The following is a 26,608-nucleotide window of genomic DNA, read 5'->3' on the forward strand; positions in this document are numbered from 1 at the left end:
GCTCGAACTCACGGACCGCGAGATCGTGACCTGGCTGAAGTCGGACGCTTAACCGACTGCGCCACCCAGGCGCCCCGTGTCTTTTGAGTTTTAAAGAGAAGAGAGAAATCTGGATTTTCGATGTTAAAGCTTATGATTTTTAAATGTCGGCAACCAAATCAACTTAAGTACATTTGCTGTGAGGGCCAACAGCAATGTGTATGCTGCATACACTAGACACAGCTTTGACTCAGAGGATGTACGTGGGATGGCGCTATTATATTTAATGAAGCAAAGACCTCCATGATCTGGCTCCTGCCTATCTTCTTCCAGCTTCTGACCCTGCTACGTCCTTCAGCGTATCCTTGGTATGAGCCATACTGATCTGTTGGCAGTTCACGATAAGTCTCCGTGACTTTGAATGGTACGAGCCACCCAGTCACCCCAGTGAGCATTCATTTACTAATATTTAGCTCAAGGCTATCCCAGATCAGAAGATCCCAGATCAGAAGAGCCCCTTCTCTATTACTCTGGCATCACCTTGCACATGCCTCTACTCCGACACTTAACATTTCGTAGTAAATTTGCTGACTTCCTTCCGTGCCCACGCCACTGCCTTATTCATTACCGAGCCCTCAGGGTCTAGCACTGTGCCAACAGATAGCAGACCCTCAGAATCCAAGGACACGGCCAAATAAACCAAGACCATGGAAAATGGAATTGAGGGGGTGAGAAAAGGCATGAGCTCTGCAGCGTTTGCTGAATATTATGAAGCCGAGGAAGGCAGTAGTTAACGCGGTCTCCCTGTGTGGCGGTATTGACTTACGACCTACGTACCCAACTCTCCCCGGGCTGTAAAGCTGTATGTCAGTTTTTATTATCTTAAGATTCAAAGAGCTGGAGATCCTAGAGCTTAGAAATGTAAACTCAGTTTCATAGGTCTGCTAGAGTAAAATTTTTACACGGAGTTGTTTTTGCAGGGACGTGTACTCCAAGGAAATCTGGTGACGGCACCCAGGGTAAGGGCTTGAAGCATCTACTATGTTGGCTGCTGCCGAGGGTTTTAGATCAGAGTTTGTGATGATGCTGGCCTATATATGTATCCAAGGGAGGCAGTCAGTTGAGCCTCCTACTCTTGATTTGGGCTCACGTCATGATCTCATGGTTTGGGAGTTCAAGCCCCGCATCGGGCTCTGCGCTGACAGCATGGAGCCTGCATGGGATTCTCTCTCTCTGCCCCTCCCACCTCTCTCTCTCTCTCAAAAAAAAAAAAAAAAATATATATATATATACATATATACATATATATATATATATATACACACACACACATATACATACATACACAACCCCTTCAGTTTTTAGTATTTTCAAGGGATTTTATAATTAATTTTCTTTCTTTCCTTGATACCATAAGGTGAAGGACAATCATGCCATTTTATATATAAGCAGCACATTGTCCAGGGAAGGGCATGAAATAGAACTTTAATCCAATTCACCACTGAGTAGATGCATCTGTAGATCTTTTAAACTAACCTGTGTGACTACATCAGTGCATACCATGTGTTTTTCTCCTGGTGTTTACACAAAAATCTGACTCATTGTTTCCTAAATTGGCCGGCTGGTCTGATCAGTGACTCCTGTTTTGATGCTCAGCTGAGCGTCTTAACTTCTGACTGACAGAACACGTCCGTCCAGTTTGGCCAAATTAATCGACATAATCAAAACTCTCTTCTTCAGCCATCAAAGGCCTGTTCAGATGACACCTCCTCCATGAAGCCTCCTTGGATCATGCCAATCAGGGGTGCTGATCGGCAGCGCATGGAATTTTATACCCTTCACATCGCGTACTTACAAATTGACTTGTACCCATCATGTGTAAGTTTTTCAAAGGTAAGGGTTAAGTTTCACTCGTTCTCATTTTCTCTAGAGTATGACAAAGTGTCTGGCTCATGGAATAGGGAGTTAATAGATGTTGGGTTTAATAAAATAAAAAGTAAATTCGGCGGGGTGGGGGGCACTTGGCTGGCTCAGTCGGAAGAGCACGCAACCCTTGATCTTGAGGCTGTGAGTTCGAGCCCCACATAGGGTGTAGAGAATACTAAAAAATAAGTAAACATTTAAAAACGTTTGAAAAAAGTAAATTGTTATGCTAGTGTTGGCTCTCCAGCAAAATAATTTCTTTGAGATTAGCCCATGATATATTTCTGATAAACAGTAGCCATGAGGATGATGATGCATCCAGTTATAGGTCTATGATAAATCATACCTTTAGATTGATACCTTTTTTTTAACGTCTATTTATTTTTGAGAGACAGAGAGAGAGGGAGGGAGGGGGGCAGAGAGAGAAGACGACACATAATCTGAAGCAGGCTCCAAGGCTCTGGGCTGTCAGCACAGAGCCCTACGTGGGGCTCGAAGCCACTGACGAGTGAGATCATGACCTGAGCCGAAGTCGGACGCCTCACCAACCGAGCCACCCAGGCGCTCCTAGATTGCTACCTCTTAAAGGAACTGATTAGCTAAGAGCTGTATCTGAACAAAGCACCAGAAGCAAAATAGAGACTAAAGATGGCTAAAGTGATCCAAGAACACTAGAGACTGGATGTCTGACTGACTTCCCACAAAGAACACAGAGGAGAGTTTACATATCCAGTCAAACTTCAGAGGTTTAGAAAACTATGGGTGAGAGAAATCCGAGTTTAGTACGCTGCAAAGGCTGACAAGTTGGGGAAGTGAAGGATGATGGGCTCATTAAACGGCACTAAAAATGCAAACGGTTCCAGTGTTTTCAAATGGTCACCATGCAGCTGCTGCTTTCTCTGTTGAGAATTTTACCCTAAGGTCAAGCCACAGGGCAAAGCATTTGCAGATGTAAAAAACAAAACAAAACAAAAAGTTGAGGAAGGGTAGAATACTTTGAGACAGACTGAAAAGCAGCCTTACGATGTGTGTTAAGTATGAGATGCTTAAAACACATGGGCTGAAGGAGTTCTGATGGGCAATGTGATCCCTGGTGAGACGATGTGCTCTTTAGCCATGAAAAGAGGGGCTCTTGGAAAAGAATAAGACTGAGAACAGTGGGGGGGAATGCTGTATAGTATTCCTCTTCATGAAACCACTGAAAAAGGGAAAAGCCATAAACAAAGGTCCTTTCATTTGGGACAATGTCTATTGCTTCACTAGCTTAAGTTGCAAATCTGGGTTATGCTAACAGAATAGTTTCCAAAAGCTGCCAAGAAATTGTAAACTGGTTGACTTGAAGGGGTTATAGTTAACGTGAGCACCTTGAAACTGTGCCAAACACACATGTATTTCTAAACATTTGAAAACGAAAAGCATTCTTGCGCCCTTTCGCGGCGAACTCGGCTGTTGTTCTAATGAAGTATTTCAAGACGATTCAGGCACTTGAAAAACGTGTCAGGAGGTGCTAAGTCTATAGTTGTACATAGCTGATAGCTAAGGTTTTAGAGTTCGTATCTATAAATCATAAACCCACACATGTGCCCGGGCACATACATGCACTCATTCCTGCTTCAACACATTCCTGTGATATGTTCAGATTTGTCATAGCTCCTCGATGAGGTCGGATGCATTTAAACTGCAGAATAGAGCCATTCATCCAAAGGGGCCATTCTGTGTAGAGTGAGGGAGTGTGTCTATGACCAGTAAAGTGTTAGCACTGCTTCGCATAGAGGTCAAAGTCTAGAAAGTGTTTTCCATCAGCATAGGAATAGTTAAATTATGGGACTACATACCATATTAAAGGGTATGGAGGCTAAAAAGACGGGAGCAGGACATTATGTGCTGATACAGGAAGACCTCCAAGATACGCGGTGAACAAAGCAAGTCATCAAACAAAACACGTTGCATGATCTCAACTCAGATTTGTCTTAGAGATGCTGGCTTCTCTCTCTCTCTCCCTCTCCTCTCTTACCGGCACAGGGTTGGCTTTCAGTGAATAGCTGTTGAATGAATGAATGACTGAATCCCATTTATTATTTGCTCCACAAATACGGATGCCCTGCATGTGTATACCTGCACCTTACACAGGCAAAAAGCGGTAAAGTTGTTGACAAAATACAAGTCAAATACTTGACGTGTGTTAACTCTCCGTCAGGACATTTTTTATAGCTTATGCTCTTTCCGTGCCACGTGATCTTTCACAATGAAAACGTATTCGTGGATTATAGAATTTAAAAAAAGATAGTCTTACAAATGAAATTATGGGGGTGCCTGGGTGGCTCAGTCGGTTAAGCGTCCAACTCTTGATTTTGGCTCAGGTCATGATCTCATGGTTCACGAGGTTAAGCCCCGTGTCAAGCTCTGCGCTGACAGAGTGGAACCTGCTTAGGATTCTCTCTCTCTTCCCTCACCCACTCGTGCTCACTTGCTCTCTCTCAAAATAAATAATAAACTTCAAAAAAAATGAATTATGGGCCTCTTTACCATCAGCAAAGAGTCACTGAATGGAAGTTTAAAAGGTATATTATATATATATATGTATATATATACATACACACACACACACACACACATCTCCAAATAGTTTAACATTTGCAAAACTTTCAAATTTTTTTTTAACGTTTATTTATCTTTGAGAGAGAGAATGTGAGCAGGGGAGGGGCAGAGAGAGAGGAAGACACAGAATCCGAAGCAGGTTCCAGACCCTGAGCTGTCAGCACAGAGCCCGATGTGGGGCTTGAACTCACGAGCTGAGCTGTGAGATCACGACCTGAGCCAAAGTTGGATGCTTAACTGACTGAGCCGCTCAGGTGCCCCCGTTTGCCAAACTTCATATTGACTATGTATACAATGATGAAATATTTTCGAAGCAAGCAAAGTAGGTTTATACTTCACAACAATGTATAATTTTGGATTAAAGGGTCGCCTGGGTGGCTCAGTCGGCTAAGCATCCGGCTTCGGCTCAAGCCACGAACTCAAGTCATGATCTCACTGTTCGTGAGTTTGAGCCCCGCACCGGGCTCTCTGTTGTTAGCACAGAGACCACTTCAGATCTTCTGTCCCACCCCCCCCCCTCAAAAATAAACAAACATTAAAAAAAAAAAAAAAAAAACTTGGGGCGCCTGGGTGGCGCAGTCGGTTAAGCGTCCGACTTCAGCCAGGTCACGATCTCGCGGTCCATGAGTTCGAGCCCCGCGTCAGGCTCTGGGCTGATGGCTCAGAGCCTGGAGCCTGTTTCCGATTCTGTGTCTCCCTCTCTCTCTGCCCCTCCCCCGTTCATGCTCTGTCTCTCTCTGTCCCAAAAATAAATAAAATTTGAAAAAAAAAAATTAAAAAAAAAAAAAAAACTTAAAAAAGAGGCTAAACCAAAATCTATTCCATCAGAAGACTGGCCCCCCTACAGAATGCTTGTGAGTGTGTGTGTGTGTGGGGGGGTGTTGGGGTACATGATATACGTTTGCTGTGCTTTATTTCATTTTCAGTGGTGGCCGGCTGAATTATGACGGAGTTGAATGAGATGGCTAAACTAATATACAATCGAATCGTTTAAAGCTCCTTAGAAGCAGGAGATAATGCAAAAATGAAGCTATCGCTTGAATATGGGCTGGACGAGGAACGAACTTTCTCAGTTTGACTCCATTCAGTCACGTAAGCAATGGCAAATTCATAGACTAGGTTATCTCCAAATACGTTTGTTTCTGTATTTCCCTTCATTGGATTGGGACTCCCCAGCTGCATTGCTGTCTGTCACTGTAGGTCTGGGTTAAACTGTTTCAAGTTTGTACTTGGGGGGACGAGGGGTTCCAGTGTAAATTCTGGACACGTGAAACAGAAAAACCTCATTGAATCGTTCTGCTAAGAGACAGAGGTGCACAATTATCTAAGGTAGATCGTCAGGCAGTCTTCAGTGTAAGCAGCAAATTGCAGATTGGGGGGTGGAGACCTCTTCCCTCTCCAAGCGCCCAGACAGCGGCTGTTAGTTTTGGGGTTAGTGACTTTGGACAGGGTGCAGTCCTGAGATCTCTGAGGCGAGCTCTTGGAAGGGTCTGCCCTCTCTCTTCCCCCATCTCATCCCCATATGTCTCGATTTCTCTTCTCTTTGTTTTTCTTCATTCCCAAGTTCTTTTTCTCTGCTACCGGTCCCTCAAGCACTGGCCGGTCGTCAAACAAAACAGGCTGCTGATCTTGGCCGTGCTCACACTCCAGTTCCGTGCGTTGCAAGAGGTCACAAAAAGAATCAAAAGACGAGGTTCATTCACAGTCAGAAAGCTTTAATGGGTATAAGGTTTCTGTTTGAGGTGCTGAAAAAGTTCTGAAACTAGATAGTGGTGATGGTTGCACAACTTTGTGACTGTGCTTATGGTAAAATTTACGTCATGTGCATTTTGCCACACACACACGCACACACACACAAAGCCGGGGCGGGGGGGGGGAGGCCCTTTCTAAAGTGACGCTCACATTCTCAGGTTTGTTTTTTATTTCTTATGGTCTAAATTTTTCATTTCATTTGAAAATCAAGAGGACTTTCAGGAAGCACCAAAGACTCAAATGACCAGCAGACAGCCCCGCTATTTACGAGCGAGTCTGTGCGGTCTGCCGTGTGATCCCCTCGGCTGGGTCTTGCTGTGGCTCACACGTTTCAGGAGGCTTTTCTGGGCTGGATGGGGATAAGGATGCTGTACCGGAAGGCGCGTCCAGGCAATTTTCTTTGGGCAAAGCGTTACGATATGATTAGCTACATATGTATGTATGTGCAAGACCTAAATAAATGACAGTATTTCAGTAAAGAGTCATATTTGGGTGTCAAGATTGATTCTCCATAAATAACTTCTGGCGATTTTGAATACAAAAATGGGACTCTACCCACGGGTTATCTTACTTTTCTGAGGGTGAACCACGGTCGCACCGAACCAGCCGGACATCAACAAGCAGTCGCAGACTTGTGTAAAGTGTCAGTCTCCATTTCTTCACCACGTCAAGGCTGTGATCAAAGTCAGGGTTCCTCTTTCGTCTGGGGTTGGGCCTGCAGCTCTGAACTCCAGCAGTACCAATCAAGACGTTTTCCTTGCTGTTACCTCACTGTACTCTTTCCTTAATTCCACTCCTTTCTCCTCACCTTCTAAATGGAAGTCGATCCTTAGAAAAGAACCAAGTTTTGGCTCTGCAACATATTCAGAACGCCCCCTATGCTTATATTGTCGTCGGGGGATATGACTCAACCTTGAGAATTTGTTGGAAGATTCTGGCTGGGGAAAGAAGCTACTGGTATGGTCACTTGTGAAGCTTGGCCCTTCTTGGTCTGGGTATATGGACCCCCCGCCCCTTACCTTAAAGACACATATTGGAGAGAAAGGACACCGAGAGCAGCCGCTCAGCCAATCACTCAGTGGACTGATGGGGCTCGGTGGGGGTGATAAATAGAGCAGTCAGCTCCCCCTCCCACGCACTCCCCAACGTGTTCCAGGAATCCTGTACACGCTTTCCTGCAATGTTTCTTCATTCATTATGCACCATAAAGGTGGATTTCATAAGAAAAGACAATTACCACTCAGGTTTTGCAAAAGATAATTAACATTTCTGAATTTTATGTTCTGTAAGACATCAAGCGAAGCTGTGGATTCTGAGGGTGACAGTCACATTATTGCCCCTAGGTATTAACACCCTCACTCACTTCTCTCCTCAACCTTCCTCAAGATCTTTCCTAGCTCTATGAAAAGCACTTTGTATTTCAGCCATCATTCTGTTCCCCCTGAAGTCCGAGGGCAGCTGGTCACGTTGATGTGAATACGCACTTTACAGGTGAAGATGTTTCGTATCAGGGATCTAGTGGTGACAGGAAAGATGTCCCTTTCAGGTCATTAGATACATAGTCCTAGTAACCAAGATCCAACTTAGGAAGCAGTATTAATCAGCGGGTCAGAGTGATTCTCTCCCACCCCAGCCTCAGGCTACTTAAGAGCAAATCTATTCTTCCTCAGCTCTTTGTTGTTTCCAATCTTAAAATAGTCTAATCTTAAAACTTAAAATAGCTCTAATCTTAAAATAGTCTGAAACGTTTTGCTGCCATAGAAATGTAATTTACGTAATAGGTCCGCTGACGGTTTCTCGGTTTAGGGAAGGCTTTACCAAAAACGTCTCAGGGTGGCACTGTTTTCTGCTCTCTTAAACATTTTCGGAGGAAAGTTTGTTACTTTTTCCAGGATTTTAATGACTTTTTCAGCAATCCCACTTTTCTCTGCACAATCAGGTTTGCGCTTGTATCGATGCAAAACGAAGCTAGACAGGCCTTCTGGATCCGCTTTGCACCCTCATCTGGGGTCCTCACGGTGCCATCTGCTCCGTGCCAACAGCCCCACCTACGTGCTTGCTCAGCTCTGTCACAGCTCTGAACATTTTTAGGACCTCGGTGGAGAATCTGGGAAGAGTGTGAGGTAGAAAGGTGACTTTCTGATCATTTTGGAGGAACTGCCGGGCCCTTGAGAAGGTGGCTGGAGCAGTGCTGAGGAGGAGGTCATATGTCCTCCACGGTGACTTCAGACCATTGCCCCAAGGCTGGGTGCAAACCCTTTAAATTTTCAACCCAATGGAAATGGATGTTTCTTAGATGAGCTTTGCAGCCTGTATACTCCTGAGAATCAAACCATACTCGAAACAGCCAGTGGCCAGTAGAATCCACCCCTAACTTGCCATCGGTCCTTCCGTGTTATATTGGTCTTTCCTGTCCAGTCCCGGACATTCTACTCACTTTAGCTGATCAATTCTCTCTTCACCTGTCTTTTCAGAGTAAATATGTCTCAGACTGCCTTTCTCTTCAACACTCTTCGGGAGAGACAGAGACGGAGCGGGAGAGGGGCAGAGAGAGAGGGAGACACAGAATCCAAAGCAGGCTCCGGGCTCTGAGCCATCAGCCCAGCCATCTAGCGGGGCTCGAACTCACAAACCGCGAGATCATGACCCGAGCCGAAGTCGGACGCTCAACCGACTGAGCCACCCAGGTGCCCCTTGAGATTTTATTTCTAAGTAATCTCTATATCCAACGTGGGCTCGAACCCACAACCCTGAGATCAAGAGTCGCATGCTCCACCGATCCGGCCAGGCGCCCCGTGGGCATGCCTGCTTTAAAAAAAAAAAAAAAGTTTAAAATTTTTTTTATATGGTTTACATTTTTAACATTTAAGAAATAACCTGCAGTCTTTGGGGAGCTTAAGCTTTAAGGGTTAGAAAGGAGAAAATATTGTTTGACCAATATGACGTTAATGTCCACGGAGTCACTAAAACTGGTGACTTGGGAGTGATACACAGGCACAGTCAGCCCCACACGCCCAGTGTTCGGAATGTGGGCCCCAGAGTCAAGGTCTGGTCCCAGCCTCTGCCCACCAGGCACCGGCTCTGTGATCTGGAGGCGGCTATTTCTCCTCTCTGTGCGTCTGTGTCCTCGTTCCATCCTTTGGAAAACAGGCGTCGTAATTTAGCAAGACTAAGATTGTTATGAAGGGGAAACTAATCGACCTTAGTGACGCGCTCAGAACAGGCACAGGCACCCAGTCAGCGTTCGTGAAGTTAAACTACATCTGCCAAATGCATCTCCTAACGGTACCTACCTCTGATGACAGTTGTGAAAAGTGAATGAGGTCTTTGTCAAGGTCACACAGTGCCTTGGTTCCTGGTTGAGCGCTCAAGGCATTTTTATTTAATGAAGAAGACCTGTTAAGCTATTCGGTCTTCAGAGCTTTTAAAAACGGGCACACGTAAAACTAGAGAATAACCCTTCTGTGACACGAACTGCAAATAAACCAGACATGGAAGGAAAGGAAGAGTCCCGACGTACTAGAATGAGAAAGAAGGATCTCCAGTGGAGGCAGCCTCTGTGGTTCCCGGGAGGGGAAATTAAGACCCTCCAGGAGTGGTGGGAGTCCAGGGTGACTTGGGGCCCCAGAGGCCCTGGAGGGCCGGCAGCTGGGCTGGCCTGGAGGGCCGCCCCATGGGTGGTGGGCGTGTGGTTTGCAAGGTGCCTGCTTGCTTCTCCCCGGGGTTGCCCTGGCGGAGGCTGCCTCGCGTCCCCCGTGCACACGCTTTCCGGGGCCTGTGTGCTTATCATCCCTTTTTTCCTGCAGATGCCCCGTGGCCCAAGAAAGTCCTGCTCAGCTTTCGTCAGGCTTTCTCGAAACTGCGTTTCTTCTCTAGGATGGCTGTGCCCCACTGAAGGGTTTCCTGAAAGGAAATGAGGAGGGAGGAGAAAAGTTCTCCCCTTATGGTCTTTCAGCAGGCATTTTATGGCCACTCGTCCTGAGCACAAGCTCTCACGTGTGCCCTGCTTCCTCCCTCATATTTTCTTTGGACTCGGGTGCGTTGCCATTTAACAAATGACAATGATGATGGGCCAGATCCTATCAATGACCCAAGGCCACCGAAATCCTCTCGGTATATAAATGTTTTTTGAGTCGCCACGTGTCGCAAGTCTTTAAAGGACGTGCAATTTATTTTCTGGCTCTTTAAACTTGAAATAATCAGCTTAACTGATTTCAAGCCATTATCTATTTATATTTGATTATATATTTTCTATTTGTAAATGTTGTATTTATAGTTATATATTTCATTACATATATTTAATTGTATATTTTAGGTTTTTTTTAATGTTTGTTTTTGAGAGAGAGAGAGACAGAGACAGAATGTGAGCGGGGGAAGGGCAGAGAGAGGAGGAGACACAGAATCCGAAGCAGGCTCCAGGCTCTGAGCTGTCGGCACAGAGCCCGACGCGGGGCTCGAACCACGAACCGTGAGATCGGGACCTGAGCTGAAGCTGGACACTTAACCGACTGAGCCACCCGGGTGCCCCTTAATTTTATGTTTTATATTTGTAAATATACATTTATAATTATATATTTCATTATACATTTAAGTATTATTTAGGCTTTAAAATTTACTCTCAGTACAGCTTTCCAAAGGCTTAGAATCCCAAGCAGGCTCCACACTGTCAGGGCAGAGCCTGATGTGGAGCTCGAACCCACGAACTACGAGATCATGACCTGAGCTGAAATCAAGAGTTGGATGCTTAACCAACGGAGCCGCCCAGGTGCCCCAGTTCAACTCTAATTCTTTAACCCACATTCAAAGTATGAAAACTCAACGTCAGCCAAATTTACGTCTTTCAAAGAAACACCCAACATCTTAGATTAGTATTTTGTAAAATGTATTTGGTGATCAAGTTAGTTGGGGGAATACTTTAAAGAAGTTTGCCTGGTTTCTTTAAAACAGGACTTCTTGAGGTCTTTGATACACTAACGTGGACTCTGAATCGCTAAAGGGAGACTATTCCAGGCACTGTTTCCCAACACAAACGTATGTGTTTATTCATGTGTTCATTCATCTTTTTGTTTTGGTAGAATGCCTCAAGGGATTCGTTTTCTGTGAAACAACCTATCTTAATAGTGTGTCATTTTGGGCAAATCATTTTACCTCGCTGGGTCTAAATGTTCTATTCTACAAATGGAACTAGAGATACCCCAACGGTCCCTTTAGCTTTAAAAATCCTAAGATAGAGTCTCCCCAACCACCCGGAAGTCCAGACATCTGTGCTATCAGGTGAACCTCGCTAAGGACAGAATAAAATTTTCTGAAAAACATTCATCCGTTGCTTCGCTCACGAAACATTTATCGGTTGCCAAGCACTATGCCAGCTTGGAGGGCAAATAGAGAAGACACAGATAAGAGGAAGGTTGCACTGTCTGCCCTCAGGATGAATGTGATATGATGGCAAACATGGAGTGAGAGAGCAGACCCACAGTAAGAGAGCGGTGGGAATAGGCACAGATAATCCACAGATGGACCGATGATCACAGAACAACTCAGTAAGAGCAAAGAGAAGCAGTCATGAATAATAAAGACGCCGGGAGGACCTGCCCCCTCTGTGCAGGAGATGAGTAAGGCTTTCTGGAGAAAGAACACCTGACTTGGGTCTTAAGGGACAGGGAGGCGTTCGATGAAGGCAAGGCACTCCAGGCAGCGGGGACACAAGAACAAAAGAAGCAGAGGGCGTTGAAGCAGCACAAGGAGTCCCGGGATCTACAAGAGCTTGGAGACGGCTAGAACATAAGGTTCAACAGGGGAGGGTGAGCTTGGAGTTGGGGAAGTAGCGAGGGCCAGTTGTTGAGGGCCTCCTCGGTCAGACGCTTGAACTTGGGATAGGGAGCCCATGAAGACTTGCAAACAGGGAAGTGCCAGGTTCACAGCCGCCTCTTATCCAGCTGGGTAGAAAACAGACGCAAAGAGAGAAAAAAGAGGCGGAGAGACCAGTCAGGAGATGTTCTCTGAACCCAGAAAATGACAAGAGGACAGCGGAGGGAAGGGAGGACTTGAGGCATATGTCCTATTTACGTGCATAACCCGGATAGCCTGGTGACAGACCAGAGAAGGACAGAGGGGAGGTCATCCGCTTCTGGTGTGGACCATGAAGCAGACGACGTAGTACGAGAGGAGGCGCTGCTCATGGAGAAAAATGATGGGACGTGGTGAGTTTGGGACTGGCCTAGAGGAAGGCCTTTCTAAGATACCTTAACATTGGAGATGGTCTACCACAACCCCTTTGTGAGCATCAAGCTCAAACGGAGATTCTGTTTTGAGCGGAGGACTCATATTTAAGGACCATTCCGTATTGCCAGTCATTTGATTTCGGTTGTTGGGCTATTGTAAACAAACGGCAGTTTTGGGGCGCCTGGGTGGCTCAGTCGGTTGGGCGTCCGACTTCAACTCAGGTCACGATCTCGCGGTCCATGAGTTCGAGCCCCGCGTCGGGCTCTGGGCTGATGGCTCAGAGCTTGGAGCCTGTTTCAGATTCTGTGTCTCCCTCTCTCTGACCCTCCCCCGTTCATGCTCTGTCTCTGTCTCTCTCAAAAATAAATAAACATTAGAAAAAAAAATTACAGGGGCGCCTGGGTGGCTCAGTCGGTTAAGCGTCCGACTTCAACTCAGGTCACGATCTCGCAGTCCGTGAGTTCGAGCCCTGCATTGGGCTCTGGGCTGAGAGCTCGGAGCCCCGAGCCTGCTTCGGATTCTGTGTCTCCCTCTCTCTCTGCCCCTCCCCCGTTCATGCTCTGTCTGTCTCTGTCTCAAAAATAAATAAACGAAAAAAAAAATTAATAAATGGCAGTTTTACTTTTAATATAAGTGGAATTATTAAGTAAAATTATAAATGAGTTCCTTTTAATCTTATCTAACCACAAAATTATCAGGCAGGCAACAGACAGTGTTGATACTTACTGATTTAAGTCTGGTGGTTTTCGGTATATTTTTTATTGAAAGAAAATTAAGACGTGACCACTAACTTAGATTTTTTTTTTTAAAACCAGTATTCTATCATTTAAAATAGTCTTCTTTTTACCAAGTCATTAAAATTGATATAGGTGAATTAAAAAGCTTCTAGGGGTGCCTCGGATGGCTTAGTCAGCTGAGCGTCGACTTTGGCTCAGGTCATGATCTCACGGTTCACGGGTTCGAGCCTCGTATCCGGCTCTGTGCTGACAGCTCAGCCTGGAGCCTGCTTCAGATTCTGTCTCCTGCTCTGCCCCTCCCTGGCTCACACGCTGTCTCTCTCTCTCTCTCTCTCTTTCAAAAATAAATAAAAACTAAAAAAAAAAAAAAAAAAAAAAGCTTACAAAACTACCCTGAACTTCATATACACCAGATGTTCAAAGTTCTGCCATACCTCAAGCCAAGGAACCAACTCCTCACTTTCTCTGTTAAGCTGAACTGACACGTTTTCTGAGGGGCTCTTACCATTTCTTTACGAACGTACCATTTAAAGCAGATTCTGTATGGATCCTTCTACAGGGTTAGGAATATGGTGTGCAAAAGAACTAACTCTTAATAATATTCCTCGTTAGACGTTAATATAAACAATGGGGCGCCTGGGTGGCTCGGTCGGTTGAGCGGCCGACTTCGGCTCAGGTCACGATCTCGCGGTCCGTGAGTTCGAGCCCCGCGTTGGGCTCCGGGCTGATGGCTCGGAGCCTGGAGCCTGCCTCGGATTCTCTGTCTCCCTCTCTCTCTGCCCCTCCCCCGCCCACGCTGTCTCTCAAAAATAAACATTAAAAAAAAAGAAGTTGTTAATAGAAGCATGACCCAGAACTCTGTCCGCAAGTGTTTCTCGATGTACAGAACGGAGCTGAGAGGAACGTTAAAGGAAGAAGAGAATGATGAGAAAGAGGGAATTCGAGGAAAACAATCTCTTACCGGGTTCCTGCTGTATTTGGTGGTTGTTTTTAAACCAGGTTATCTGAGGCTCTGGGACACCAGTAACATGACAGCGGAACGTGCTGGAGCTGCTGATGGCCACTGTGCGGTCACTGAGGCTTGTCAGGAGGCGTGGTGCTTCCTGATCTAGTGAATAAAGAAAGGGGGTCGTTACTACTCATTAGCTGTATTCCTTGTTACAAATGCACATCAATACTTCACATACAGAGAGAAGCAGCAAAAAATCAATCGTCAGGTTTCCTTCACATTTTGTTCCCTAAGTTCTCCTTCTACCGTTAAACTACTGCGTCGTCTTTCTTGAATTGCTACGATCAATGGAAATTTGTTAGAACGCAGAGTAAAATCAAGAACAGAGCCCTATATTTTTAGGTTTCAGGATCAAGGTGTTTTTGTTTTTTTTTCGCCTGGCCAACCAGTTTTCCTTTTGTGAGAGAAGCTTTTCAAAATCCTGAGGATTTTGCCTACTGTTTGAGGAGCTTAAAAAGGAAAAAGGCGATTTGGGATACAGGCTCGTGACGAATCTTTCCAGAAATCCTAGTATTCTCGTGATGAGCTAATGTAATTTTGTGTGTAGTTTTTTTGATGTGTTTGTGAGGCCACGTCTGTGTTGCTCAGCTATCCGTAACCTAAATTGTAAGGTAGCAGACCCAACAGGAGAACTGCGTGGACTTTGGAAGCTTTATTGATTACTTCCTTCCTTCACCCCTTCCCCAGTGCAAGCAACCGAAGGATTAATTCAAGAGGCAGAGGCAAAGGTTTGTGGTTTTTGCACTATATAATAGTACAAGTATTGTATTTTATATTATTTTCTCTTAAAACATACAAATATGATACAATACAATTTATTTTAATAAAATGCCGACCGATATAGTACAACAACAGGAATTTAATACATTAGGATACAATACATTACAACATTAAAATCCCACATTGGAACAGCAGCACCCCGAGGCCCCAGTGAGTACAGCGTCTCTATGTAACAAAGTAGTCAGTCCTGCTGATGTGTATACATTCTAGTTAGGCGAGTGCTGCATGGGTAGCTCAAGCTTCCAAGGTGAAAAGGACGAAGAAGACAAGTCCTAACCCTCCCCAATCCACCTCCTCTCCCCCCGCCCGTGTTGCAACTCCTGGAACAGAAATCAAGAGTTTTGGCGTGACTTACGCATTCTGCGCCACTGTCTTCAATCAGACAGAGGGGGCTTTCTCTGACCCTTTTGCATTTCCTCATCTTATTGTACTAACACTGTGAAAGTAGCCTGGGAGTAATCACAGTGCTCTAAGAAGCGACACACTGCAGTGGCCCTGATTCCCCCGGCCCTGCAGGGTTCTGCCCGGTCCCACAACCTCTTTTTGTTCCTGCAGGGAAACTCTCAGGATGAGCATTCGGTGAAGCAATTTAGAAATCTCAGGTGAAAAAGCAGATTATCACGTAACTCGAACAGCACGTTGACCCGGCAGGGTTACTAATCTGGCGGGAGGAACAGCGTTCTCATTAAATTTTGATTTCCACGCTTCTCGCTGGTCTTTCCTCACTTTACACAACATGGGATCTGAAGGCTAAAAAGAGGGTTGAGAGGAGAGCCCCGACATAGAAACTCTTCAAGCGTAGAGTGGAATGAATGATTGCCATGGCCCTTTCCCCTTCTGTCGGTGTATCTTTCCTGATCTCTCCTGCACCCGCCCCCCAGGCAGAACCATTTCAACATTTCTGTGTTGGCATTCTGGGCCACCTGTCACGTGGTGTTTCCCAAAAGAAAATGCAGTCAGATAGCAACATCTTCAAGTCTGATCACTTGTACGTGCTTGATTGTTACAGTTTCGACATTTTTTTTTTTTTTTTTTTTTTTTTACACAGCAAAGACTCTAAACAGATTGGTGAAACAAGACAGGATAACGAAGAACGGGGTCATATTACTATTTAGTCTAGTTCAGGTGGCAAGCCAAATTTGACAGATCTCGTTTAAAACTCAGACACACCTCACTGAGTTACACCTTTAATAGCTTCCCCTACCATATTTACGATTTCCCATGCACTAAATAGGATAAAGCAATCCGTCATCGCCCATAGGCCTTATTATCAAAAAGGAAGTCTGGATACAAGGCCTCCAACACCCAAATTATTACCGTGGCTACAAACTAGAGCATCACCAACGCAGACAGGATTTGGCTTCCCTGACAGGTGTACTGGAAACAATGCCATGAGAATTCCCAAAGGCCCTATCTGCCCTGGACAAACTTCAGGCAAGAGAGAGGTGGCCAAAGGCTGCAGAATAAGCACAGGACCCCCCATTAAATACAAAGTTCAGACAAACATATTTTTCTTTGTACCCATTTCTGAAAAAAAAAAATGCCCTCCTTGTGAACAGTCTCATTTTTGACCGGTTTCTTTAATGACCAGTCAACCAAGGGGAATCATTTTATCCATTCGCCCTTTATACCTCATCATCCGTTTTGACATTTTAAGCGAGAAAGGTACACTGAACCCTTGTTCTTAAGCCTCAGTGGCTGGATGGAATGGGTAGCTGCTTTCCACAACTTAACAAAGGGAAGCCGAATTAACAGAGTATTTCTGCTGGTTATCAATAGCCAAAGATCACTCCCCACCGGTTCTTCACTGCTATGGCCCCAGAGATCTGCCTGGTTTCATAAAGATCTCGTTTTCTCTTCTCCACTTGGAATGGGGACTGAGGAACCAGCCTCCCATCCTCTACTCCAACTCAATCATTCTCCACATTAGGCTCTTTTTTCTTTCCCTTTCCCCCATTCTCCTCCTCCCCTTCCTCCACACCCAGAAGAGTGACTAATACGAAACACAACCCACCCAGTTGGTCTTTCTTTCCGAAACTCTCTGGAAGGACGAATTCCACAGTGAACAATGAATTACTCGATGGAATTCTTAAGATCATCTCCTGCAAATACTGACACCCTTCCCCTCCCCACAAAGATCGCAACTGCAATTTCAAGGGGAAGGAAATGATCGATTCTGCACGTCTGATTTGCCATCTTTTCCAGAAGTGATATCCCTGAGCCGTTTTCCTCGTGTTTTGAGCTTTAGTCCAAATCGAGTCCCCACGATCTGGGGCACCGAGGCATTGTTTCCCGAAGGAACACGCTGACTTATAATGAACAAAGACGCCAGGCGAAAAGAGCCATAGGTAAAATTTCAAGATACAATTGATTATTCTTTCCTCTGGGCTGACAACTTCCAGGTTCCTAATTGTTTTCAGAGCATTTGGGGCTCCATGAAACGGGCATTCTGGGGAAATGCTATTGTTTACTCCTTCACACTTGACAAAAGCAATTCCCACGTGAAAGACAAGTTTAGCCCGTGGGACAGGGTCTGTTACCTAAAGGAGGAAACGGTCTGGTGAGTTCCCAAGCCTGAAAAGTTGTCATATGTCACCTTCTATTGAGCTGCCCGGCCACTGTGTTCTCAGCCCCGGCTATTTTGGTCCCTGGAGGTTGTTTTCCAATAGTCCATGCGAGTCACATATAATGATCGATCATTGATGAAAACAACAGAACAATGCATATTAAATTGGTGAAAAAATCACTTTCCCCTCAAATGCAAGCCTACAAGAGATTATAATCTCTCCTGATTTAAACACGGCTCCCTGAATTCTGTTCCTGGGATTTTGCCATTTCTTAATCCCCCAAAAAAATCCCATCACCATCCGCATACAGGGAAAGTGGACTTCGTTTGACGGGCGCATTTAGAAGAATGCACTCAACCTTCGGTCACGACAGCCTCGATTCCCTTGATAAACGGATCGTGGTTTGTCTCTGAATGCCATCACCGAGAGAGAAGGGAGTTCTTTAAAAGAATGACCAGGGGACAAATACTCGTAAAATGAAGCCAGGATGTCAGTGGCTGCTGGCCCACTCAGAGGCCCCGTGCTGACCAGGGGCCTGGTTACCCGGATTACGAACCGGCTGGACTCCGGTGGGCATTCTTAATTCATACTGTGATAAAGCTTTAATACCTCCGAACTACACCAACATCTTGCACTCCTGGGGCCCATTTTAGAACTCCAGTTTAAGATTAATGTGCTTAATGTAAAAATAATAATAATAATAATAATAATAATAATAAAAAGCATTTTCAAATAAATAAGCATTATAACTTGCTATCCAGGTGCCATTTACAAATCGAGAGCGGAGGAAATAGTACAAAATAAAACCAGGCGGAGGTCCGACAGAGTCTCAAGTTCAACTGTACTCGTTCTGAGCTGGAAGATTAACTTATTCACGTCCATCTTTGGCAGAAACCAGCGCACGTGTTTAAATTATTCAGTCTGCGTAGCTTCGACACTTAAAAATACAAAGAGGCTGGCATCAGAGTGGGAGGAAAGGATCAGTCCCAGGTTGTTGTTTATCAGGCAGGAGGAGACAGCAAAGACTGACAAAAAAAAAAACAAAAAAACAAAACAGAGAATGCGCCGCAGGGATCCTCCAAATCCAAACGCGCACCAAGTCGGCCCCAGAGAGCAGAGCCCCTCAGCCTGAGTGGGGGAGCCCCGGGCTGGGACCTTGGGAGCTCAACATCACTATCATCTCCAAACTCATTTTGGGAGGAGCATCTCCTCTGAGCCGGAGAGTTAGCAACAGTGACAATAAATCAAGATGATATGAGACAACTGTTACTTTTTAATGAGTCCTTTAATGTTTTACATTATTTTGTGCGGTACAATCATTCCTTGTGCTTTTAAATTTGGAGATCCGAGAGAAAACAGCCTTTTTGCTGCAGTGCTCACCTCTAATTGTAACTTCTTTCTTCTGGAGGATTTCTTCCCCTGTGTATACGTTCCTGGCTCTGCAGGCATATGTGCCTGAATCTTCCAGGGAAGCATTCTTGAGGGTGAGATCGAGAGTAACAGAGTATTCCTTAGCGACGGCCATTTTTTGCTTGCTGATACTGTGATGCATCGTGCGGTTTTTAACTGTCCGCAGCAAAAGCCAAGTAATGTCTCTGTATAAGAACTTGTTAACTGTGCAAGACAGTTTCAGGTCCTCTCCTTCCGTCGGCATTTTCTCCAAGTCAACGTGAAATCCGTTGGGCACGTCTGTAAAACAAGAACAAAGAGCTTCAGTCCGTAGAAAACTCAAGGCGTCTCATCCGGAGACAGTCACAGATCTTAACGACCGTTCCTACACGAATTCTCTCGGCATCAGCCTTAAAAGGATGAGTACGTGTCTCTTCCTTTCTGGGGAACTGATCCAACATAGGTGAGAGCCACCTAAGGGCAGCCCATCAGAAGCGAGGCAGGAAATGCAAAGCAGGCTGATTCGGGTGGGACATTTTCCTTGTTTGGGGCAACAGAGTGGAATTTGTTTTACCACTTGGAATGATGACCACATTTCCCATTTCTTTAGTCTGCACAGGACTCCTCCTGGCGACTGGGCGAAATGGGCAAGTCGTAAAAGAGCCATTTGTACTAAAAACCAAGGATGGGGGGGGACTTGGGTGGCTCAGTAGGTTAAATGTCCGTCTGTAGCTCAGATCACGGTCTCATGGTTCACGAGTTCGAGTCCCGCTATTTGCACAGAGCCTGCTTCTCATCTTCTGTCTCCCTCTCTCTGCCCCTCCCCTGCGCACCATCTCTCTCAAAAAATGAGTATTTAAAAGCATTCCTCTCTCTCATGGTTTCTCCTCGTGCCTCTGTTTCTTTTTAACCACAAAAAACCAAAAACAAAAACCACAAAAAAAACCCAAGGGTAGTTTAATGGTCAAACTTCTCCAAAATAAGTGAGGAAGTCCCAGGTACGTGGTAGGAGACTTGAGCCGTGCCGGTCAACACCGCTTTAAGCCTAGACTTTTCCAGTAAAGAACCCAACTGGCCTCCCCAGTTTCCTACAATCGGATGGGTAGTACCCATCCTGCTGGGGTGCTATCTACCTTGCCTGCCCTTGGCTGGCACAGTGGGCAGAGAAGAGCCACGGCACACGCTCAGGTACCCTTTCAGGGGGACGGTCCTACTTGGACATACGAGAACAAAATGCAGTCAACTCATCTGGAAGAGCCGCCGATGCTCCGATGGGGGAGGGGGAGAGTAATTTCTAAAAATCAAGTTTACTCTCAAAAACGTAGGGAACACCTTCTGAGAGCTACCGTGCCATCGAAAGCCATTTCTCTCCTGTCAATCCCCAGCTAACCATCTCTGTCCGCAGCAACACCTCAGGAGCGTGCCTCCTCTGCTTTCTTAACCTTGACCTTCACTCAGGTTTTTGCGCTCAAGCTCCCTGGTCTCATTTGGGAGCATTTCCCCGGAGGATTTAAAAAAAAAAAAAAAAAAAGAAAAGAAAAAGAAATCATTGGTCACTGGCCCCGAACTGACCTGCTCTCAAAACCCTCCCATTGCTTGTCACTTGGTGGCATGTCTGTATTTGAGCAAAGAATTTGGGCCAACATTTTACAAAGTACTTTGAAGATGAAAAGCATTATGTTCTGCTATTATTATTATTATCCGTTGCACACAAAGCTATAAAGAAACCTTTAAATCTTAGGGGGACAATAGTCCAAAATTAGATATCATATCAACTCTTTCCTAAATCGGACTTTGCTTGTTTTTCTGATTTTTCTGGGCTTTGACTTTATTATAAAGTGTCACGTCTGAAGAAATGCCAAAGTATTCATTTGAAACCTGGGAGCAGGGGGTAACAGTGGCTTGTGAAGCTGTCAGTGGCTGGAGAGGAGACCAGCAAAGGTTTTCCTGCTTTCAAAACGAAAAGCTAAGAATGGGTCAGAAGATGCCGAAGCAGCTAACACTCATTTTCAACATAACAATAAGGTGTCAGAAATAGCCCCTCTAACTCAGCATCTTTTTACATTTGGGACGTTTTCCAAGGCTGAGGAGTAAAACGTCAGCCGTCACCTTCTTCACAGATACCGGCCGTCGTGTGCACACGGGCCACAGTCGAATCATTTCTTCAAAGACCCCGGGCTTGCCATTTATGAGGTCCCGTCCTGGCGGTTAGAACCCAAGCGAGCCCAAGTAACACCACTGAGATCATGCAGAGTTTCTATTTACTTTAGTGATTTGAAACTTCCTGTGGAAATAGCTCACAGGTTTCCTGATGGAAGATTTTGTTTATCTTTGCCAAGCACCACGAGGAATCTCAAAATAAAATGCATTTAGTGACACTGGGAAACCAGGGAGATAAGGCAGTGCTGTTCCTGCTTCACCCCCAGTAATTGCTAACACACCCAGCCCCAGTCCCGCGGAGTGCCAGCAAATGGCAAAAACACACACGCGGAGGCAAAGAAAAGAACCAGCTGGGTTTTGAGGTCTGCTTCTCACACCGTTAGCGAAGTCACTTTAGTTCATGTCACCAGACAGCCTCTTAGAAACGACCCTTTCTCAGGCATTCTCCTCTGATCCACAGAAGATGATAAGTAAAACGTCCTAACACTAGTTAACGAATCCAGAGGGATTTTTTTTTTTTTTTTTTAGATGGAGTACAAAAACAGACCCAGAAAAGAACTGCCTTCTAATGAAGCGAAAGCAGGCGACCTTCCCACACTGGCGTATCTGTTGCAGATTTCGGCACAACCCTCGTCGGCACCAACTAATGCGTATCACATCCATGGCATCTTATGGGACGTCATGGACAAGAATCAATCCTTGCTCGGAAGAGATATCTGATCTAGGGGTAGGTGCAAGAGTAATCTATTTACACGGGTGTGTATTAGGGGATGGACATTTTGACTCAGTTGGATCAAACATGTGAATCAAGCTCACGAAACAGACAAGCACAGAAATGCACACAGGTTGAGGGGTATGGCTCGTCAGGTCCTAATAAAGAAGGCTTTCCTTCTGCTGAAGAACAGAAATAACATTCCCTAAGAAGTGAGTGGTTACTAGAAAGTTGTTTGTTTGTTTCAAGTAGCTACTACGTGCAAGGGAATGGCAAAGTTTAGAGCAGAAGGGGTGGGGAATTCTAAAGGCCAAGGCCAACTTGTTTTCATTAGTTTGGAAGGCAACTGTGTTAAATTGTTATTATATTTTAACGAACGGGCAACAGGACTGAAATGAGGACCAGTAAGGATCCAAATCCAGATCTTTTGATTTAGAACAGGTGAATTTTAGACAGATCTTTTAAACCAGTGTTTGCACTACGTTAAGTATAAACACCAAGCCAATATGCATTCATCTTTCAGAAAATAGACATGGAAGGGGCAACATTCCTGAGTATTTAGCTCTCTCTCTCTAGTTGAGAATAAATCTCATGACAAGGATTAAAGAAAGAAGAGTCATAATTAAAAAAAAAAACAATGAATATAAGCAAATTATAATTACCAAAACTAGAACTTTTCAGGACTGGCAGAAAATAATTCAGAGCAATTCTATTCAGTTTAAGATTAAAGCTCTTGAATTTCTAGAGGAAAACACCGTAAGCCTCAAGTACGTACGTTTGACTTGAATTCTCATCGCCCCTTTCTGAGGACAAGCCTGGAGATCTAGAAAGGATTTCAGCCATCCCATTGGTTAAAAACTGTATAACGTGGAAGGAGTAGGAGGGAATCTCTGTCTGCGTTCAACAGACATGCTGGCCACAGACAGACACACAACAGTGCAAAGTTCAGTAGGATGGGCTAGATATTGGTGTTGCAGTTGAGGCTGGTCATCAAATTAATCATTTCGGGGGACTCCGAACAACAAGGAAACGAACACAACCTTCCCCTCCACTCTTGGTAACTCCTCTTCCGGTATTGCCTTCAGATCCAGGCCAGAGGGGTCCCTGCCCTGGGCCTTTACTTGGCTCTATGCTGGCTGTCCTTCCCCCCACCCCCGCCCCAATATAAAGAGTCTGTGGGGTCAGGAAAGCATGCCACCCCAAGCCTGTGCCACCCCCCGTTCCATGTCTTTTTTTTGGGGGGGGGGCGGTCCTGGGGATCCCAGAATTCCCTGTAAAGATGGCCTCAAGTCTGCTTGCAGACTGAAAAAGTCCTCCTGAGGTCAGACTGCTCACGAGTGTGCACACTTGTAGGTCCCAGGGAAGACTGTTAGGGGTGTGGACAGTACTTGGCTGACCATACACGTGGGGGCACTAGTGGGGCACAGCCAGGAATAGAAAGAGAAGAGGGGGGTCAGTTCCTTTTGCACCTTCAGGCACTGTCACATCCCCCTGTGGACCTGTGAGTAGTCCCCGAATTCGGCATCCGCGTCTCACATTTCGGGCCATCGCGGAGAGGTCTACCTGCCCATGAGAAGCCGAACCATAGCATGGTATCCGGTCTGGGCTCTGAGAACGTCAGGGCAAGGCTAACCTCTTCTTTCTACCTGTTCAGATTTCATGCCCTCCTTCCCCCGGACCACCTCAGCCCTTCCTTCTCAGAGGCTCAGAGCACCACCGGACCACACGGTACCCACTGGCCACGTGTGGCTACCGAGCCCTTCGAATGGGGCGAGTGTGACGGCCAAGAACTGAATTGTATTCCGTTTTATCTCAATTACTTTAAATTTTAAACACTGAAGCCGAACAAGGTTTTAAAAATATCGATCGCATGTCAAGATGATGGTATTTCGGATACACTGGCTTACATAAAATTCATCTTACTTTTTATTCTTCAAAAATGTAGTTTTACTGGAAAATTCTAAATTACGTGTGTGGCTTGTATTTCTATCGGACAGCATTGGCTTAGCGTCGGTAAATGCACCTGCCACCTTGCTGCTACACATGCCTCTTGATATGAGGATGTGACATTTCTTTTTTGTGTTAAAACTGTCTTCCTATAAAGACGGAGCTTCACGGAGAGCCGTTCAAGTGCTCAGGGCAGCGCTGAACTGTTCTATTCAATGGGGAGTGCCCACTAAACTTGTATAAACTTGTTGAACGTTCAGCACAGGATTGCTCAATCTTTTAAACTTTAAATCATACGTACGGTGACTGAGGATTTGCATAGGAATTTGTTTCCAATCAAACATAAAGGACAGTACAAACCTTTGTTCCTAAGTGGTCCAAATCATCCAACGCTGATAAGAGAACCAATATTGTGTGCAATGGCTATCTGAATCCTTCTCTAAATAAAGGAATTTTCCAACTTGGAGTAGATACAAACACGATTTCCCTTACACTTCTCAGCTGTAAGGGGACAGGGGCTGACCCGGTCTAGGAGTGGCTCTGCTGTGTCCCTCTTCACCTCTCCAAACCCCATTTCCTCACCTGGAAAGTGTGGGGGCTATCAGGCTGAATAGCTTCTCAAGTCTCTTCCGGCTCTCACATTCTGTGAGAATCTACCTCAGGAGATCTCCCACGACACAGCTTCTCTGAGGATTGGCTAACTTGCCGGAAGGCTCCCTGTGATCTGACATCCCATATGTCTCATGCAATCAGACCTACCTATTTCTTTCTAGAGAACTCTAGGCAACTGCTGCAGCCTGCCCCATGCAGCGCGAAGTTTCCAGAAAGCTGGCAAACTGCCCGGGTTTCCTCAGAAAATTGGGGGAGTGTGGAGCCAGGCAATTGTTTTTATACTTTGAGCTACTTACTTCCTTCCTGTACCCATGGAGGGACATAGGGAGTGCCATTTGTGTCCCTTGGACATTTTAAGATTTGCAGAGACCATCATATTTAAGGCTGAAAATCAGTAAATGCTACCAAAAAACAGCACATGAGTTACCATCAACAAACTCAGTTTCAGAGTTCTATAGGAGAGCCTCATTCCTCAAAAGCAGAAATGACTTACGTTGTGAGACAATTAGCTTTTTAATTAAAAAAAAAAAAAACACGTCATCAAAGGTTTGGTTTCCTTGATTATTACCAAACAACTGCTATGTACCAGACCCCGTGCCAGGTGCGGAAAAGAGTTTAAAAACGAGTACGACAAGATCCTAACCTCACGACCCAATCTGGGGAGGAAGATGCACACAGACAGCTCTACAAGGGAACTCGGAGAAATAACTTGTTAGATCCAGTGACGCCAAATTCTATTCCCGAGAGCAAGGATGAAGTTACTCAACGTTTAACAATTCTATGGAATTTTTTAAAAACAAAAATCCTTCCAGCTCTAAGTGCACCAAGAAGCAAATTGTAAGGACATCAAGGTCACCAGGCTATCTTTGTGAGTATAGGGTATATCGCTTACCTGTGATATAAAAGTTTATGTTTCTTTCCACAGTCCCTACTTTATTAGAAGCCACGCAACTGTAGATTCCAGAAATCCTAGCGTCCGCCACAACCAAGGTACTAGCCGTCTGTGAAAGAAAAGGAAACTTTAGCGAGAGCAAAGAACCATCTGAACATCCCGAAGATTCTTCTGAGGGCTGAAATGATTCAGCTATTCCATTCATTCAGCAAGGGTACTATTGCACGCATGGTGGTTTACCAGAAGGCTCTCCCTCCGCCGAGCCCCAGCAAGAATGGAAAAATAACAGGAAAGCAGGTCCTCAGGAGACCGGGGGCTATGACATCCGACTCGTATGAGGGTTTCAGGCTTATTTATCTCGTGCTGCTGGCGTAACAATTATAGACCTAAAGCCGAGATGCGGGACGGCACGTCCTACTCTGTGAGGTGGTCACTTCCACGTCAATGAGAGGAACAGGTGAGGCCGAGGCCTTCCCTTTTGTTCGGATGACCTGAGATTATGGATGCGTTTGGTAACAGGAGGTCTCTTTGCTGTTTGCTTCTGTAATGGGCATGTCCAGTGGGCAGGGACAGTGGAGAAAGGCTGGCTGAACCCTTTCTTGTAGGCACTCAAAGAATGTAGCCTCATAGCTCCGAAGGTGCTGAGGGAGAGGCTGGAAAGTTCACTGAGGTTGTCAGTGTGTGTGTGTGTGTGTGTGTGTGTGTGTGTGCGTGCGCACACAAATTACTCAACTTCTTCGCCTGCCAATTCCCAGTCTAGGAAATGAAGACCAAAGTTGTGAATACGATAGTATCGTTTCACTAGATTTTAGTGCTATTTGACTAATGAGCCCTGAAAGAGACACCGGGGTGAGTGTGAAGGCACGATCTAAGCTGTGATGTCTCAAAGAGTAGCGCGACACACATTTACACAGCTTCAAGACCTGCTTTGCTGTCTTTTAAAGATCGATTAAAAAAGAATAAAGATAAAAATTAGTAATACGCAACAGATGGTTAGTTTTAAAATTTAACCCAGCCTGGCAAAAAATACATACTTACACATTAAAAAAAAAAAAATGAAAAAAGCTAGTTAAGTTTTTATATTTAAAAGGACAAAAAAAAAGAATTTATCCCATTATTTCTAGATTGTTGCAGCTCTTGCTCTAGAACACAAATCACTGGTCAGAGGCTTTGAAATTACAGAGGCTGCCTGTAGTGATGCCTCCGGATGAGAGGGGTGTCCTCGCCGAAGTGTTATTTAGACCCAGTGACTCAGAGGCTAAAGTAATATATAGACTAAAATGTGACAGTGGGCATGCTAAGACGATGAACACAAACTCTACAAAGGGT

General features: G+C 45.2%; 1 protein-coding gene across 2 annotated transcripts in view; it reads right to left on the bottom strand.

Moving 5' to 3' along the window:
- The window catches only part of FLT1 (fms related receptor tyrosine kinase 1), a 175,721-nt gene that overhangs the window by 57,960 nt on the left and 91,153 nt on the right, over nucleotides 1–26,608 (bottom strand). For both annotated transcript variants that reach the window (XM_030308446.1, XM_030308437.1), the window contains exons 12-14: nucleotides 25,280–25,388; nucleotides 18,948–19,256; nucleotides 14,173–14,319 (exon numbers count right to left, since the gene is read on the bottom strand). In XM_030308446.1, the coding sequence (XP_030164306.1) occupies nucleotides 14,173–14,319; nucleotides 18,948–19,256; nucleotides 25,280–25,388 (565 nt within the window). The remainder of the gene's footprint in view (nucleotides 1–14,172; nucleotides 14,320–18,947; nucleotides 19,257–25,279; nucleotides 25,389–26,608) is intronic.

This window comes from Lynx canadensis, chromosome A1, assembly GCF_007474595.2.
Source record: "Lynx canadensis isolate LIC74 chromosome A1, mLynCan4.pri.v2, whole genome shotgun sequence".
In the NCBI taxonomy this organism is placed as follows: Eukaryota; Metazoa; Chordata; class Mammalia; order Carnivora; family Felidae; genus Lynx; species Lynx canadensis.